The sequence below is a fragment of the Anabrus simplex genome, chromosome 3 (genome assembly GCF_040414725.1).
Source record: "Anabrus simplex isolate iqAnaSimp1 chromosome 3, ASM4041472v1, whole genome shotgun sequence".
In the NCBI taxonomy this organism is placed as follows: domain Eukaryota; kingdom Metazoa; phylum Arthropoda; class Insecta; order Orthoptera; family Tettigoniidae; genus Anabrus; species Anabrus simplex.
The window spans coordinates 21,986,416-22,004,181 of record NC_090267.1 but is presented as its reverse complement, the minus strand read 5'-3'; the positions used below and the strand labels follow the sequence as shown (position 1 = coordinate 22,004,181).

Below are 17,766 nucleotides of genomic sequence, written 5' to 3'. Positions count from 1 at the left end.
GCACGTTTACCACAAATAAAAGAGCTGGCCCGCTCTCAATTTTCTGAGCCTATTAAAGGCCATAACAGACTTTACAATTAACTGCCCTCAAGGCACAACTTACAAGGAAACAGGGGTATCTTGTACCCAACCTACTGGGCCTTAGCAAAAAAGAACAGGTTAAGTAAATTGCCCAAAATACAAAGATGAATGGAGACGTGTACTTGCACTCCTACATGAAACTTCTTAAAACCTAAGAGGCACTAGGCCGATGAAACAGGGGCTATTCCCAAACTATGGAGGTGACTCGTATAAGAAAAATTTTAAAGTATTACAGAAGGGAAGAAAACCAGTTACCAAACGTAGTCACCTCAAACCAATATGAAGGGGAGCTCGAGAGGGTAAAGCACTCTCTATCCCCGAATTGCAGTTACAGATTTAATGAAGTTTTTACATCAAACGGCAACAAAAATTACATATCGGAAAGATAGTTTACGTAGTAAGGGGATTCGGACCTTTCCCGAGGGTTAAACTGTTGAGCTAGCAAGAAATAAAGATGTTAAACGGCCATTACCTTATTTAAGAGCTGCTGCCTGATGAAGAAGGCGCTTCCCGCCTCCTGATACATGTCCATACACTAGGTTAGAAGTTGATGAAGTGGTCGAGAGACAAGAAAATCATCGGTTTTTATACCCTCGGGGAAAATTCGAGACTTTTCATGAATAAAACAGCCACACCCACTCAATTTTATTGGTCAGTGTAGACGGTACACTCAAAATCGAAGAAGAAAGACATGATTGGTCAAAAATTAATTACAGAAATTCTGGATTGGCTCAATTCAAAACTGGCGGAAAGAAAAGATTAATATTGCCAACCCACAAATGAATGAACGAAATTTAGTAAAGAGAAAACTTATGAATACAAAATTTCTTCAAAAAAGTTCCTTCACGTCGCACCAGGGTGCATGATCGTATTTTTTTTTTTTTTTTTTGTAGAGACATATATAAGAGAATGTCCACACTTCTTGATTAATGGAAAACAAAACAAATTGAAATCCACACAGTATTGACAACTTCGTAAACACAAAATTTACGGTAGTGACATCTTCTGAGAAACTTATGAGTTGATCCAGTTTTTAAAGTTCAGAGTTTCTCCTGTAGAGGAGGATTTATTGGCGCAAGATTTAAAACTGCGGCTTAGGGGTGTACCGCCCGGGACAAAAATATTTATTCTTTTTATTGTTTCGCAGTTCTCCTCACCATCATTTTCTGAAATATTCTGGTGCTTACTGAACTTTCACGAACCCATTGCACTCGAAGTAAACTTTCATCTTATTAGGTCCATTTCAGTACATATAGCAGGAAAACTTTATTTCATACATTAAAGGAGTGTTAGAGGTACGAATGTAAGTATTGTGAACATAGGAAACACAGGTCTACGGTGATTAGTTTTGCCCCTACGCGTGCTTAAAATTTCAGATCGGCTGCCAACCTCTCAGGTCCTTGAGCGTAAAAGTGACGCTGTGTTTGCTTTTGACTTAAATTTTAGCTGCACACCGTGAAAATGTACCTCAGAACAGATGTTCGAAATGGCTCCCTCCAACTTGGCGGCACAATTCACATTGACGCAATAATGATTCACGTATACCTTAGAACATACCCGGCGCTTCTCGGACACAATGTGCAGGAATGGCGACAGACAGACAGAAGAAAGTTACGCGAACAGCACCTCAGAAAAATAAATCCCTTTGCGAAAATCAAATGATCAAAAATATATCTCCCGGTCATGAGCATCCTTCAACGGCTGCTAATTTCAGATGACCACCAGCATGGGGGCGCATATGACAGTTTGTAGGGGTGGGGGTGGAGGTGCTAGACCTGGGGGTATGTCGTATTTTTAATATTTTGGACGATGAATGGCGACGTGTATTCCGCAGTAGAATAACATCCACGGTAACCCCTACCTGTTGGTGGGGGGCGGTACTACCACTTAATACGTACGTAATATCGGCTTTCAAATCATTTTCTTGAAAGAAAAACACCTGACTACATTAGATTGTTTACCTTTCCCTGCGAGCTAGGGGGGGGGGGTGCTAGGTAACATTGTATGACCATCCATCCATACCTTACATCACAGCCTGTGTCCGGCTCCATGGCTAAATGGTTAGCGTGCTGGCCTTTGGCCACAGGGGTCCCGGGTTCGATTCCCGGCAGGGTCAGGAATTTTAACCACCATTGGTTAATTTCTCTGGCACGGGGGCTGGGTGTATGTATCGTCTTCATCATCATTTCATCCTCATCACGACGCGCAGGTCGCCTACGGGTGTCAAATCGAAAGGCCTGCACCTGGCGAGCTGAACATGTCCTTGGACACTCCCGGCACTAAAAGCCATACGCCATTTCATGTTTTCATCACAGCCTGCACGGTTGCTAGATAACATTGTCTGACCATCCATCCATACCTTACATCACAGTCTGCACAGTTGCTAGATAACATTGTCTGACCATCCATCCATACCTTACATCACACCCTGCACGGTTGCTAGATAACATTGCCTGGCCATCCATCCATACCTTACATCACACCCTGCACGGTTGCTAGGTAACATTGTCGGGCAATGCATCCATACCTTACATCACAGCCTGCACGGTTGCTAGGTAACACTGTCTGGCAATGCATTCATATCTTACATCGCAGCCTGCACGGTTGCTAGGTAACATTGTCTGACCATCCATCCATACCTTACATCAGAGCCTGCACGGTTGCTAGGTAACATTGTCTGACCATCCATCCATACCTTACATCACAGCCTGCACTGTTGCTAGGTAACATTGTATGACCATGCATCTATACATTACATCACAGCCTGCACTGTTGCTAGGTAACATTGTACGACCATGCATCCATACCTTACATCACAGCCTGCACGGTTGCTATGGTTACACTACCGTCTCACATTTTGTCGCTTCACGTTACACTAATTCTCGGATGACCCCAGCCATGAGACATATTTATGTCGAAACGTTGTTGCTCGTTAACGCTCGAGTGTCTGGAAGGACGGCAGCGGAATTAATTACCACACACCTATGATTGTTGTGTTCATAATACTTTTATTTTTACCTCTAACACTGCTTTAATTTAGGAAACAAAATTTTCTGCATTCTGTATAGAAAAGTACAGTATAGGAATAGCCAACCGGACACCGATGGGATCCGAACCTTCCGACTTCCAATTAATGCTCTTACCAGTTGACCTACAGTACGTGATATTTATTCGAAGATAAAGGTCCCACACTACTGTTGAGTCATGCAAGTTTATTTCGAATGCACTGCGGTCACGAATATTCTATATCCAGTGAATTGGCCCACAATGAAATAATTTCATTTTCCGTGCTTGTTGACTGCATGCATAACATGGGACAACTACACATATACTATTTCACGATTGTTTCCCTGGTTTGGCCCCACGGCATAGGAGTAGCGGGTTCGATTCCCGGCCAAATCAGGGATTTTTACCTGAATCTTAGGGCTGGTTGAGGTCCACTCAGCTTACGTGATTACAATTAAGTAGCTACCTGACGGTGAGATGAAGACCTCGGTCATGGAAAACCAAGAATAACGGCCGAGAAGCTGCGTCGTTCTGACCACGCTTCACAACGTAAGCTGGACAGGGGCCGCTTGGTAGGTCAATCCTATAAAGGCTGCAGCCCCATGGGAAGGGAGGGGTGAAATGCACCTTGATACGATGATCATTCCACTGTCACTTAGCTCCTGATTACCTTCAGGTACTCGAACTAAGTCAAGGCTCTGCAGGTGGATATTCGCAAACGGCCAAAGTCAATCCAGCCACGCCCTGATCTCCAACTGAACAAGTCAAGGGTAGCTATTTATTTCAATCAGAGAATTAGATTTCATCGTCTACTATTCCCTTGTGTGACAGTCAATCTGAAACACTTTTAAACCATTTCTATTGCAAAAAGATTGTTATGTATATCACGAAGTAGAAAATTTACGTGTCGATAATAATCGTAATTAAGAGTCCTTCAGGTCATTCTCTCATGTTGGCTCACAAGTCCATTGACTCGTGCGTGTCACAATGTAGCCTATTTAGGATACATATTTAAATAAATTTTGCACAGGAAATAAGTATACCAAAACTATACAGAGAAAAAATTAGAGCCAAACTTTGCCACATCTAAAGATTTATTTATTTATTTATTTATTTATTTATTTATTTATTTATTTATTTATTTATTTATTTAATTAATTAATTAATTCGTTTGTCCTCCGGGGTTGGTTTCTTACCCTCGGACTCAGCGAGGGATTCCATCTCTACCGCCTGAAGGGCAGTGTCCTGGATTGGTCGGGGATACAGTTTGGGAGTTGTTGTTTTTTTTTTTTTTTTTTTTTTTTTTGATGGAGAGTATCTGAGAGTCCCCAGGGGAAAACTATGTTCATTTACTCATCTGTTTCCGAGACGTGCCGATGAGTCTTAAAAATCTCTGGTTTTGCACTGGCGGGGGAAAAACCATTTGGATGAGAGGCGGTATTCACCTCCCGTCAGAGAAGAAACCCACTCTTCACTGAGTCATTGTATTTTAATTTTCAGTCGGAGAGCTATTGGAGCTGCACGGGGGAAAGCGTCCCTTCTCAACAAACGGCCCCCTTCAGGGATTTAATTTTGATTTAATTTAGTAGATAGTGAAGTTGAATTTGGAAAGGGCCAAAAGAAATAATTCCGATTGCCTATTAAAAGAGGTCGTAAGTGAACGAAAGGCCGCGGTGTTTATAACGTGTGTTCGGCTTCTCGGTTCTTACGATCCGTGTTGAGTAAGATGCCAGGGTCGGTTCAATGGCTTATTAATCTGGATCTAATAGCCGAAATACTAAATTCGGTTTGTATTTTACTATTAGATCTCAGTACTGGTGCTTTCATCATCACTGTGAGTGTCTTATTTTGAAAACTTGCCATTTTGAGAGTGGAGTTTTAGCAATATAGCACCAGGCCTCACAAACGTACAGTAGGATGGGCTTGATACATGTTAGGTAAATATTTACCTGAATACTTATCTCCTAGCACAGGTCTCAAGGCTTTCATCCGCGCCGTGCACGTTGTAGGGCAAGGAAGGAGGACCAGTACCTCGCGCATGCGGTCTCACCTGCTAAACTGAACAGCGGCCTTGTGGAGGATGGGACGATTGGAAGGTGTATACAAGGAAGAGGGAAGGAAATGGCCGTGGCCTTAAGTTAGGGACAATACCGGCATTTGCCCGGGAAACCACGGACAGCCTATTAGCCACCGAAAGCCTCATATTCGTTTCCCGGCCATTCTAAGTATTTAAATACTGTACTGAGAGTTTTAAAACAGATTCACTCCATCTCTTGAATTTAGACGAGTAACTGTGCAACAACAGAATACAACTGAGGCAGTCTATGCGTTATTACGTGACTTTCCATTACCCCCAGTCTGCCTGTCTGGACAGCAATCGTCTTGATAAGATGTGTATGTTGCAGGATATTGTTTGATTTGGTTGGAAACAATAAAATTAATAAATTGTCATTTTACAGATTGCATTATTTGCGAAATAGAACTAACAATTGTCTTTGTGGTTGCAGAAACTTGCTGGTGGTAAGCGAGGCGGATCGGGTCACCGGCCGTGGTTCCTGGACTCGTGGAGTTCTTGTACAAAGGAGCCTCCCCCTCACCGTTATGACCCTGAAGGTTGTGAAGAGGGGGAGAACGATGGTGAAGACATCCACGACTTGCCGATTGAGCTGCGCCGCCTAGAAGACGAGCAGCATGAACCACCGCAGAGGCGGCAGACGTTTGCGTGCACGCGACGAGCCACGCCACACGAGGTCATCCTCAACCACAAGTCGAAGAGCCTCAGTGACATCCTCACTGTCGGCCAACGAGCAATGGTGCGTTCGCGGTCTTCAGTACCGAGCCTAGGAGGGCCGTCAGGATCGGAATCTAAACCTTCTGGGATGGACAGCACTCCGAACAGCAACGGTAATAGCAACAAACCTCGACTTGTGAAGCAGAAAAAGTCTGTGTGTGAGGAAGAAATGGAGGAGGATGGCGATGAACCCACGGACATGCGGGACCTTGTCAAGGCCTTGCCGGAGTTTAAAGTGTCTGGACACGGTGGCGCCAGGCGGTACGGCAATGTCTTCAAACAGAGCTCTATGAATGAAGAACTTATGTCGACGGAGAGGCTCAGAGAAAAAGAACGAGTTCGACAGAACATCCAAAAACAAGCGTCACTTAATGAGGAGTTAATATACAGAAGACATCGAACACTGGACTCCTTACGGGACACACTATTCTCAACGTCGACAGCGAAGAGGTTCCAGCTGTTGAAGAACGGACTTACAAATAAACTCAAGAGTTCAACGACAGGAATTGAGAAGGTGGCTGGTACCTCCTTCAAAAACGGATTTGTTCGAATCTTACAAGGTTGGAAGGGCAGTGAGGTGACACCAATGGCAAAACCTCCTCCAACTCCGACGTCTGCAGAAGGTCTTTCGCCAAGGACTCCTCCACCTGACAGTAAGAGGCCGCCTAACTGTTCGATGGACGACAAGAAGGACTCGACCAAGCCTGGAGAACGACGTCATTCCAGAGAGGATGGTTCTGATTCATCGAAAGACAGCAGTCTCCAAAGTGACACTAGTGTAGATTCAGAGGATAGCTTCGCTTCCGTCATCTTTGTGCCAAAACCAGATCAGCAACAAGGAGGAGCAGACGTTGTGACTACGAACACTACGACGTTGACGACGCCGTCGGGATCCGTCACGTCACCAGGATTACCTTCCCAATTATCACCCCCCAAATCTCCTCAGCCCACTTCGCCGAAGGTAAAGCTGCAGTCTCCATTGCTGCCACCACTACTGCCCCCACCACCTGCTCCAGTAGAGCCGCTACCACCTCCACCACCCCCTTCATTGCCACCCGCTGAAGATGTCGAGGAAGACAGCGAACTGGCGGCTGAAATCAAGCACAACGAGCGTCTTCGGCAAATCCAGGAGATGCTACGAGCTCGAGCGCTGCCCGGTACCAGTCGACTGCCTTCAGGACCAGGTACATACATTTACTATACCTTTCTCTGCACAATGAAGTAATATTCTTATTAAAGGATCTACTGTAGCTGAGGATACATCACCTATATCTTCCTGAAACAAAATAATATGTTTATGAAAGGATTCATTGTGGCTGAGAATACATCGGCTATATCCATCTCCTTGAAAGAAAATGATATTTTTATTAAAGGATCAATTGTAGCTGAAGTACGCAACAATAGCTTCAGTGAGAGAAACGAATGTTGGATCCAAATGTTACCACTTGTAAACATTGCATTTAACTATTATTCAGAGATCCTCCAGCCTGCCCGATTCTGACGTAAATATGTCTTACGGGTGGGCGTCATATGAAAAATTAAATTACAGAATTTAGCGTAACGGAAGTGAAACCCTAGCATCCATGTAGGCTGTGATGGATGAATGGCCGGATACTCTTACCTAGCAACCGTGCAGGGTGTGATGTAAGGTATTAACAGATGGGTAGACAATGTTACCTAGGAACCGTGCAGGGTGTGATGTATGGTATGGATGGATGGCTAGACACATTTACCAAGCAACCGTGCAGGGTGTGATGTATGGATGGATGGATGACCAGACACTGATATTTAGCAACCGTGCAGGGTGTGACGTAATGTATGGATGGATGACCAGACATGTTACCTAGCAACCATACAGATGTGACGTAATGTGTGGATGGATGACCAGACACTGTTATTTAGCAACCGTGCAGGGTGTGACGTAATGTGTGGATGGATGACCAGACACTGTTACTTAGCAACCGTGCAGGGTGTGACGTAATGTATGAATGGTTGGATGACCAGACACTGTTACTTAGCAACCGTGCAGGGTGTGACGTAATGTATGGATGGATGGATGACCAGACACTGTTACTTAGCAACCGTGCAGGGTGTGACGTAATGTATGGATGGATGGATGACCAGACACTGTTATTTAGCAACCGTGCAGGGTGTGACGTAATGTATGGATGGATGGATGACCAGACACTGTTATTTAGCAACCGTGCAGGGTGTGACGTAATGTATGGATGGATGGATGACCAGCCACTGTTACTTAGCAACCGTGCAGGGTGTGACGTAATGTATGGATGGATGGATGACCAGACACTGTTATTTAGCAACCGTGCAGGGTGTGACGTAATGTATGGATGGATGGATGACCAGACACTGTTATTTAGCAACCGTGCAGGGTGTGACGTAATGTATGGATGGATGGATGACCAGACACTGTTATTTAGCAATCGTGCAGGGTGTGACGTAATGTATGGATGGATGGATGACCAGACACTGTTACTTAGCAATCGTGCAGGGTGTGACGTAATGTATGGATGGATGGATGACCAGACACTGTTATTTAGCAACCGTGCAGGGTGTGACGTAATGTATGGATGGATGGATGACCAGACACTGTTATTTAGCAACCGTGCAGGGTGTGACGTAATGTATGGATGGATGGATGACCAGACACTGTTACTTAGCAACCGTGCAGGGTGTGACGTAATGTATGGATGGATGGATGACCAGACACTGTTACTTAGCAATCGTGCAGGGTGTGACGTAATGTATGGATGGATGGATGACCAGACACTGTTATTTAGCAACCGTGCAGGGTGTGACGTAATGTATGGATGGATGGATGACCAGACACTGTTACTTAGCAATCGTGCAGGGTGTGACGTAATGTATGGATGGATGGATGACCAGACACTGTTACTTAGCAATCGTGCAGGGTGTGACGTAATGTATGGATGGATGGATGACCAGACACTGTTATTTAGCAACCGTGCAGGGTGTGACGTAATGTATGGATGGATGACCAGACACTGTTACTTAGCAATCGTGCAGGGTGTGACGTAATGTATGGATGGATGGATGACCAGACACTGTTATTTAGCAACCGTGCAGGGTGTGACGTAATGTATGGATGGATGGATGACCAGATACTGTTACCTAGCAACCGTGCAGATTATCTCTTATGCCTGGTTGCCATCTGAAATTAGCAGCTGTTGATGGATGGCCATGACCGAAAGACATATATATATTATCATTTGATTTTCGCAAAGGGAAAAGTGGTTTCTTTTCTTAACAGGGATTTTTTTCTTTTTTGACTGAGGGTCTATTTGAAATTAGCCTGAACAATTTTGCTTAACTAGGCAACTGTGTACGTCATATAGAAAGAACGACGCCTTGTTGGTGGACAGGAAGTCATGTTTTTGAAAGATGATGTTGTTGACGTATTTGACCTATAAAGAGAGGCTGTAAACAAAGCAATGGCGAACACTTTTAACGGGAAAACTTGAATTAAGATTCTGAAGGAAGTAAGGAAGAGAAAATTAGTCATTTCGATTTATCGGATCTCTTTATTTCCCCGGTGGGTGGAAGGCCAGGGCGCATTCATTATCTGTGTCCTCTGCAGGTCGTAAGAGGCTACTAAGAGGGGAATCTGTGCTCACTCTCTCGTCTTGTAAGCCCCATGTTCCGTGTAGCAAAGACTTTTAAATATATATTTTTGTTTCTTCTTTTTGCCAATCTGACGGCTAGAGTAGAGTAGAGTAAAAGCTTCTTAATGGGACTAATACGCACTCGACTGTCTGGAACACTTTTTAAATCGCAGTAGCTTGAAGATTCCAATTTATGGGCCAAACAGCCTATTGTTTTATCAAGTTTTATTTAGCTCAGTGTTTTTTTTTTCAATTTGTTTTACGTCGCACCGACACAGGTAGGTCTTATGGCGACGATGGGACTGGAAACGGGTACGAGTGGGAAGAAAGCGACCATGGATTTAATTAAGGTACAGTCCCAACATTTACCTGATGTGAAAACGGTGAAACCACGGAAAACCGTCTTCAGGGCTGCCGACAGTGGGGCTCGAACCCACTATCTCCAGGATGAAAGCTCACAGCTGCGTGACCCTAACGCACGGCCAACTCGCCCGGTGTTTAGCGTATTCCAAATTTGCAAGTTACAGTTAAAAATAGTAGAAAATGTTCATTTTTTCTAGGGGCTTTACGTCGCGCCGACACAGATAGGTCTTATGGCGACGGTGGGATAGGAAAGGCCTAGGAGTTTGAAGGAAGCGGCCGTGGCCTTAATTAAGGTACAGCCCCAGCATTTGCCTGGTGTGAAAATGGGAAACCACGGAAAACCATTTTCAGGGCTGCCGATAGTGGGATTCGAACCTACTATCTCCCGGATGCAAGCTCACAGCCGCGCGCCCCTACGCGCACGGCCAACTCGCCCGGTAGAAAATGTTCATAAAGACATAGGTGTTATATAAAAGAATAACATTCTGAACAGTTCATGAGTATTCACTCATACTGTAACGTAGATACGTGCCCGTTGCACGTGCGACGACAGTAATGAATACCTCGTTGTGCAATGGAAGGACCAGAGTACCTATGAACAAGAATCCAACCTCAGTATTACGTATTCGGGTGACGCAACAACACTGCCATCTTGATATACTAAAACCGCCGTGCCATGCTGCCATGCTCTGGACTCCTGCATGGTAGCTCGTCGTGATTCGTATTAGTGAGTTCTATGTGTAGCAAAAATAAATGAAATAGTAAATCATCATCATCATCTGTTTACCCTCCAAGTTCGGTTTTTCCCCCGGACTTAGCGAGGGATCCCACCTCTACCGCCTCAAGGGCAGTGTCCTGGAGCTTCAGACTCTTGGTCGGGGGATACAACTGAGGAGTATGACCAGTACCTCGCCCAGGCGGCCTCACCTGCTATGCTGAACAGGGGCCTTGTGGAAGGATGGGAAGATTGGAAGGGATAGGCAAGGAAGAGGGAAGGAAGCGGCCGTGGCCTTAAGTTAGGTACCATCCCGGCATTCGCCTGGAGGAGAAGTGGGAAACCACGGAAAACCACTTCCAGGATGGCTGAGGTGGGAATCGAAACCACCTCTACTCAGTTGACCTCCCGAGGCTGAGTGGACCCCGTTCCAGCCCTCGTACCACTTTTCAAATTTCGTGGCAGAGCCGGGAATCGAACCCGGGCCTCCGGGGGTGGCAGCTAATAACGCTAACCACTACACCACAGAGGCGGACGAAATAGTAAATATTTGAGAAAATTTACCGTGCGAAGAAGTGTTTAAAAAATTATTTCTTTCAAAAGTGTCGCAGTAATAAAGGCTTCACAATCGTTGAAAACTCATTCGAAAGAATAGAGTGGTTTGTCGAAATTCTAAAAACTCTCAAATCAGTGATGGTGATGATCAGAGTTAAGGCAGCTGAGCTACTGCGCCAGGGACGGAGAATGATTTGCAAGTCGCGGTATTGAAGATATGTAGGACTACATTTGTTTAGCATTACGAAATACCGAGAGCTTTTGTTCACATTGTTGTGAGCTTGTAGTCGGGAGATAGTGGTTTCCCGTGGTTTCCCATATTCACACCAGGCAAACGCTGGGGCTTCTAAATTAAGGTTACGGTCACTTCCTCCCCATTCCTAGCATTTTCCAATACTATCGCCGCCATAAGACCTACCAGCGTCGGAACAACGTAAAGCAAATTGTTAAAAACAAGTGCGAAATAGCAACATTCCTAATCCACGCCGACGATCACGCGATACGTACTCTACGCCTTGACACCGACACAGCACAGTTCTAATTAATTAAAATTTATTTATTTAATTATTTAATTTATGTATTTATTTACTTATTTATTTATTTATTTATTTATTTATTTATATATATATATGTATTTATTTCTTTATTTGTTTCTTTAATTATTTAATTATTTATTTATTTATGTATTTATGTATTTATCTATTCATTTATTTATTTATTTATTTATTTATTTATTTATTTATTTATTTATTTATTTATTTATTTATTTATTTATTTATTTATTTAATCCGTTTACCGTCCCGGTTTGGTTTTCCCCCGGGCTCAGTGACTAATCCCGCCTCTACTACCTCAAGGGCAGTGTCCTGGAGCGTGAGACATTTGGTCGGGGATACAACTGGGGAGCAGGACCAGTACCGCGAACAGACGGCATCACCTGCTATACTGAACAGGGCCCTTGAAAGGGATGGGAAGATTGGAAGGGATAGACAAGGAAGAGAGAAGGAAGCGGCCGTGGCCTAAAGTTAGGTACCATCCCGGCATTTGCCTGGAGAAGAAGTGGGAAACAACGGAAAACGACTTTGAGGATGGCTGAGGTGGGAATCAAACCCCCTCTACCCATTTGACCTTCGGAGGGCGAGTGGACCCCGTTCCAGCCCTGGTACCACTTCTCAAATTTCGTGGCAGAGCCGGGAATTGAACCAGGGCGTCCGGGGCTGGCAGCTAATTACACCAACCATTACAGCACAAAGGCGGACATATTAGATTATACAAGTCTGTATTATTGTCCTTAAGTTTCACTGACGCCGAAGTGCCCGAATTCCGCCCCGCGGGAGTTGCTTTACGTGCAGTCTAATCTGCCGATACGTAGCAGGCTTACCTTAAAATCTTCAAATACCACCGACTGAGCCGGAGCTCAACCCGATGAGCACTCAGCAAGTAACTGCTGTAGAAAAATCTTGCTTCCATTTAAAACAAACTAGGAATTTCCATAATTTACTACAGCAGCTCCAATAATGAAATGTTATAAAAATGCAGTCATGAAATGAGTACATGAGTGGAATGACTGGGAATGCACGGCGTGCGTTACGGATTTCAGCAGTCAAAACAAATTGTGCATCAATCACGTGCTAATGTTTTCTATGAAGAGAAAGTATGAGACCAGGAATCAGGAAGATGACTCTGCAGAGGTGGATCACATCACCGTCTGCTAGTGTTATTACAAACAGAGCTACTTTCCTGGGCTTCTCTGCACAGTGATAATTGACTACAACGTTTTCATTCCTCCCCTGTTACACGGTAACGCCGGGGAGGTGAGGGAGAACTGTCACGACAAGTGCAGGAGAATGGAAAACCATGGAACAGCCGACGGTGGCCACCAGCTCTTCTCTGTTCCCGCGAATGCACCGAAACCCCCGCCGATTTGTGGAGAAAATATATTTTTATTCCATTTTAACCGGCTGAAACTAGAAATTATAGGAATTGTTTTTTTAAAAGCAATATATACAAGCCCTGTTGTCTTATCAGGTAATTCATTCCTTTATTTTCTTTAGTTGTAAAAAAAATTATTAGCGGAAATACGCTCAAAATGTCGTTTGTCGCGGCTAACCAATTCGTATAGCGCAACAGAGAATTTGCATGTGCTTTGAGGAAGGGTGGCAGGGCTTTTTTTTTTTTTTTTTTTTTTTTTTGCCAAAGTCAAGGACGCTGATGAATGGTTCACCCGCTTGTCGCGGGCATTTCTCAGTCTGGCAGTCGCTTAATGTCTCTTAGTTTTTTAGTGTGTAGTCAAATACTAAATGTTTTTAAGCGGTATATTGCCCCCCTCCGTAGACTAACGGTTAGTGTTATTAGTAGGGGCCGTATTTAAAGAAAAGCATATGCGCATATGCATATGTTGAAGGTTAGTGCATATTTTGAACTAAGTGCATATACGGATATATTTTTCTCTTGTGCTGTGATCGATTATCCAAGATTTCTGAACGAAATGAAAAGTCTAATTAACTCTATATGTTGTACATCCACTGGCAATACGCGAAGCCTTTCCCGATTAAGGAAAGTGCTTTTAGAATCGCAATGACCCTTTTCACAACAGCTATATCCACCGGAACCTGTTCTCAGAAGATGGGGAACTTGGTTATCCGCAGTTTCATTCTACCAGGAGAACTTTAATCAAGTAAAAGATGTAGTTAAAAGTATTGATGATAGTCATACTGCGTGTTTTTGTGAAGCAAAGTGCGCTTTTGAATCTGAAACTGTATATAAAGATATGAGTTTCATCCATGTGCATTATTCATCACTTTAGATAGCGATTAAGGACCTAGAAACTCGCGGTGAACTCCTACACGAATCCCTTCAGTTAATTCAAAACACCATTAGTTGTTTACATTGTGTCCCTGGTGAAACTGGATAAAAAGTTAAAAAGAAACTCAGTGCGGTGTTGGACTCAAACCAAGGACTGAAGAAGTTAAGCAGTTACATAAGCGGAATCAGGCAGTCAGTGCCAGTGTCCGACTCATTGGCTGAACGGTCAACGTACTGGCCTTCGGTTAAGAGGGTCCCGGGTTCGATTCCCGGCCGGGTCGGGGATTTTAACCTGAATTGGTTAATTCCAATGGCACGGGGGCTGGCTGTATGTGTTGTCTTCATCATCATTTCATCCTCATCACGACGCGCAGGTTGCCTATGGGCATCAAATAGAAAGACCTGCACCTGCCGAGCCGAACCCTTCCTGGGATATCCCGGCACTAAAAGCCATACGACATTTCATTTTTCAGTGCCAGTGTACAAGTGTTACCCGGTTACGTCCGTCGACGTAGAACGATCATTTTCAACGAATAAATTAATTCTGTCCGACAACAGAAAGTCACTGACCCCTAAAAACATTGAAAAACAGTTGATAAGCTACTGGCATACATCATTATGCAAGTAATTAAACTGTTTATCAATTTAACACAGAGTTAAAATTAAATAATGCGTTTGTAAGTGTATTTGTTTTATTTTAGTGCATTTTTCTTGCAAATTTTCAACCTTTTTTTAGTGTATATGTGCATGCATATTTTTGGAGTTTTTAGTGCATATGAATCCAGGCCCTAGTTATTAGCTGCCGTCCTCGAGGGCGTGGGTTCGATTCCCGGTACTGCCAGAAATTTAAGAATGGCAGGAGGGCTGGTATGTGGTTGAAATGATACATGCAGCTCACCTCCATTGGGGGTGTGCCTGGAAAGAGCTGCACCACCTCGGGATTAGGACACAAGTTTACTTTACTTGTATAATCACGCCGTATTTATTTAATTTAATACATGTGTATTGTTCATTTGGTGAAAGTTTTAATGTATAGTATCGAATCACAATCTCAAAAACCTACTATTACCGCATTTAAGTTGGTAAATTGTCAACCTTTACCTCTCTGTCGAAATTCGTTCAGAGAGCATAAAAAAACTTACAACTTCGTAGCTATTTTTTTTCTGTTTTGATATAAAGTATTGAACCCTTTGGTCCACTATGAAGGATACCTACCTTCCTTACCTATCAGCAAAATTTCATGAGCTCTGTCTCTTGGTCGTATCGGGTTCTTCGTCACTTGCTGAGGTAAAAGGTAGAGTTCAGTAATTCTAAACTATCAACTCAAATGAAAGGTCCGTTTAAAAATATTCCTATTTATTCAAGTAATCTCTAAAGAATTAATCATTTATCATCGGTATCATTGGGATCCAATTGTGTCCACTGCACACCACAATCATTTTACACATAGGGTCAGAACACTGGTGTGAGCCTTTGACATAACTGCCTGATGGGCATCCGTATTAGAAACTATTGTCTCAATTATTAATTAAAGAAAAGAAAGTCTGGAAATCCTTAAATTCGGCTCCCATGTGAGACTACATGTACCATCATAGTGATTCTTTATGGTCCAGTCCTCGTAACACGAACTCGGGACTCTGGGTATAATTAAGGCAGTCCAATCGGTGTGTGCCGCACAGTGGTTATACGGCATGGACCCTTAATTGAATCGATGTGACCTGCGTCTATGTCATGGACCGACATCTAAACATCTAAGTTACTTTAAAGTCATTGTGGATGATGACTGCAAGGAAAATGATGCTATGATGGCATGTGGCCCTACTCTAAGTCACTGAGGTTGATGACTCCATGACCACCGGATTTCTAAGCTGAAGGCTAAACGCAATTAAGTTACATCGGTTGATGACCAAAGTCTCCACTTTACTAACCCCAGTGCTCAATCAATCAAAGTCAAATAATGCAACAACAATAATGCTCACAATACTTTGTGGCAGTAAAATCCATTACCTTCGGATATGTCACCTTAATCGTTACGTTAACATTTACATATTCCCCAGAAAAATAAACTAAGATTTCCAGAATGCATCTTCAAGTTATTCGCTTGATTTAAAGTTATTTCAAAATATGTTTCCACTGAATTTAATAATTAAATAAATTCAAATGATTTAATGATATCTTAATGAACAACAAATTCTATCTATGCGGATGAATGGTTTCTTTCACAAGTCCCTACACAAGTCTTGACGTAATTCATTTTTAATCATTTTGGATGTATATTGTCGGTTGTTTATCCCTGTAGCTGGAAAAAATTTACATCACTTATTTCCAGTATGTATCTTGTTTCGTGACATTACACTTTAATTTCATCTAATACTAACCATTATTACTGCTTGGATAACCCTGATAATTAAGTACAAAACCATAAGTAACTCGCCGTACAATGTAAACCGATTACGATGTCATATCTTGTCATAACATTTCCGTGAAGCTTTGTGCTCCCCTCACAAACAAAACAAACATCATTACCATCGCTCTATATTTTGGACAACCCTGAAATTGGCTAACCTTACTCATTATACTCTAACTTTAGGGTATCGGATATACATTACAATCTCAATTAAACAAATTCACAGTATCTAATTACCTACACGTTATTCCCGGATGAAAATTTCAACTAGATTCCGTAGTTAATGTTATCCACTGCCAAGAAATGCCATCTCGTTTCAATGCGTAACACACTCTGCGAGCTCCTATCAGCTGACGGCATTGAAACACGACCCCCGCTCCGCTATGATATGAAACATCTGTTTTCGTCTTGCCTGACTGGCTTCTAAGAATGACACCTTTAACTTCGCCGACATAATTAAAAATATACGATGTTTCTGACCAACAAAATGCACATAGATTATACTTCAAAATGCCCTACAATAATTGTACACGTCGCAAATTAATACCGGCGTGGATTCTCCAGTTCTACATTCCATCCCAAACATTACACAAAATCTCTCTCTAGCTTATACATATCCCGGCACATTTACAGGCTTCGAATCACCTGATTTACAAATCCTATCTCAACTCATACGACAAATCTGAACTCTTTGCCTCAACTCGACGGCTCTCACTGACAAAAAACTGGAATAAAAATACTTAGAATCCACGACGCATAATACGCACAAATACATTAATAATGAACACTTCGCATAATGATCTCGTATTTTCCAAACTGGATTTCACAAAAATGGCCGTCAAAATTCTACAATTTTTTTATTGTCAGTCAGACACAGTTTAAATGGACATAGAATAACGTTTCACTTCGTGACAAAATTCACCACTCTACATTTCTCAACCCGACAGCGCGCTTCCACTCGATTGAAAATGGGTAACCATGGATTTCTTACATTAATTCCATCAAATTTCAAACAGAATTTATTTTACGTCAGATAAAATATCTTAATTATACATCACAAAAGTATAGGCAATAAATTCACGGAAATGACGATCTACTCTGGACGTGATATAACTTCGAAACCCTCACTAATAACTTTTTACATGTCACACGGCACTCGCAATATTTTAAAAAATTTATCCAAGCAGAAAATAAAACAAATGACCTTTCGTCATATTTCTGACATTCGCCAAAAAACATATGGGTGACCAATTGCGCCATAAAAACCCATTTTCAAATGCGCATAAGTTTGACATCACAAAACAGGATATAATAGGTGGTAAGATGGCAAGGCACCTACCTTAGGTTTACGTCGGATTCCATCTTTCGGCTCACCCGCGACCTTCCGTCGCTTATCTAGCCATTT

The 17,766-nt window shown here is 42.8% G+C and overlaps 1 protein-coding gene across 1 annotated transcript in view; it reads left to right on the top strand.

Moving 5' to 3' along the window:
• The window catches only part of LOC136866960 (uncharacterized), a 540,004-nt gene that overhangs the window by 481,715 nt on the left and 40,523 nt on the right, over window positions 1-17,766 (top strand). The window contains exon 6 of the mRNA XM_067144049.2: window positions 5,595-7,062. Within this exon, the coding sequence (XP_067000150.2) occupies window positions 5,595-7,062 (1,468 nt within the window). The remainder of the gene's footprint in view (window positions 1-5,594; window positions 7,063-17,766) is intronic.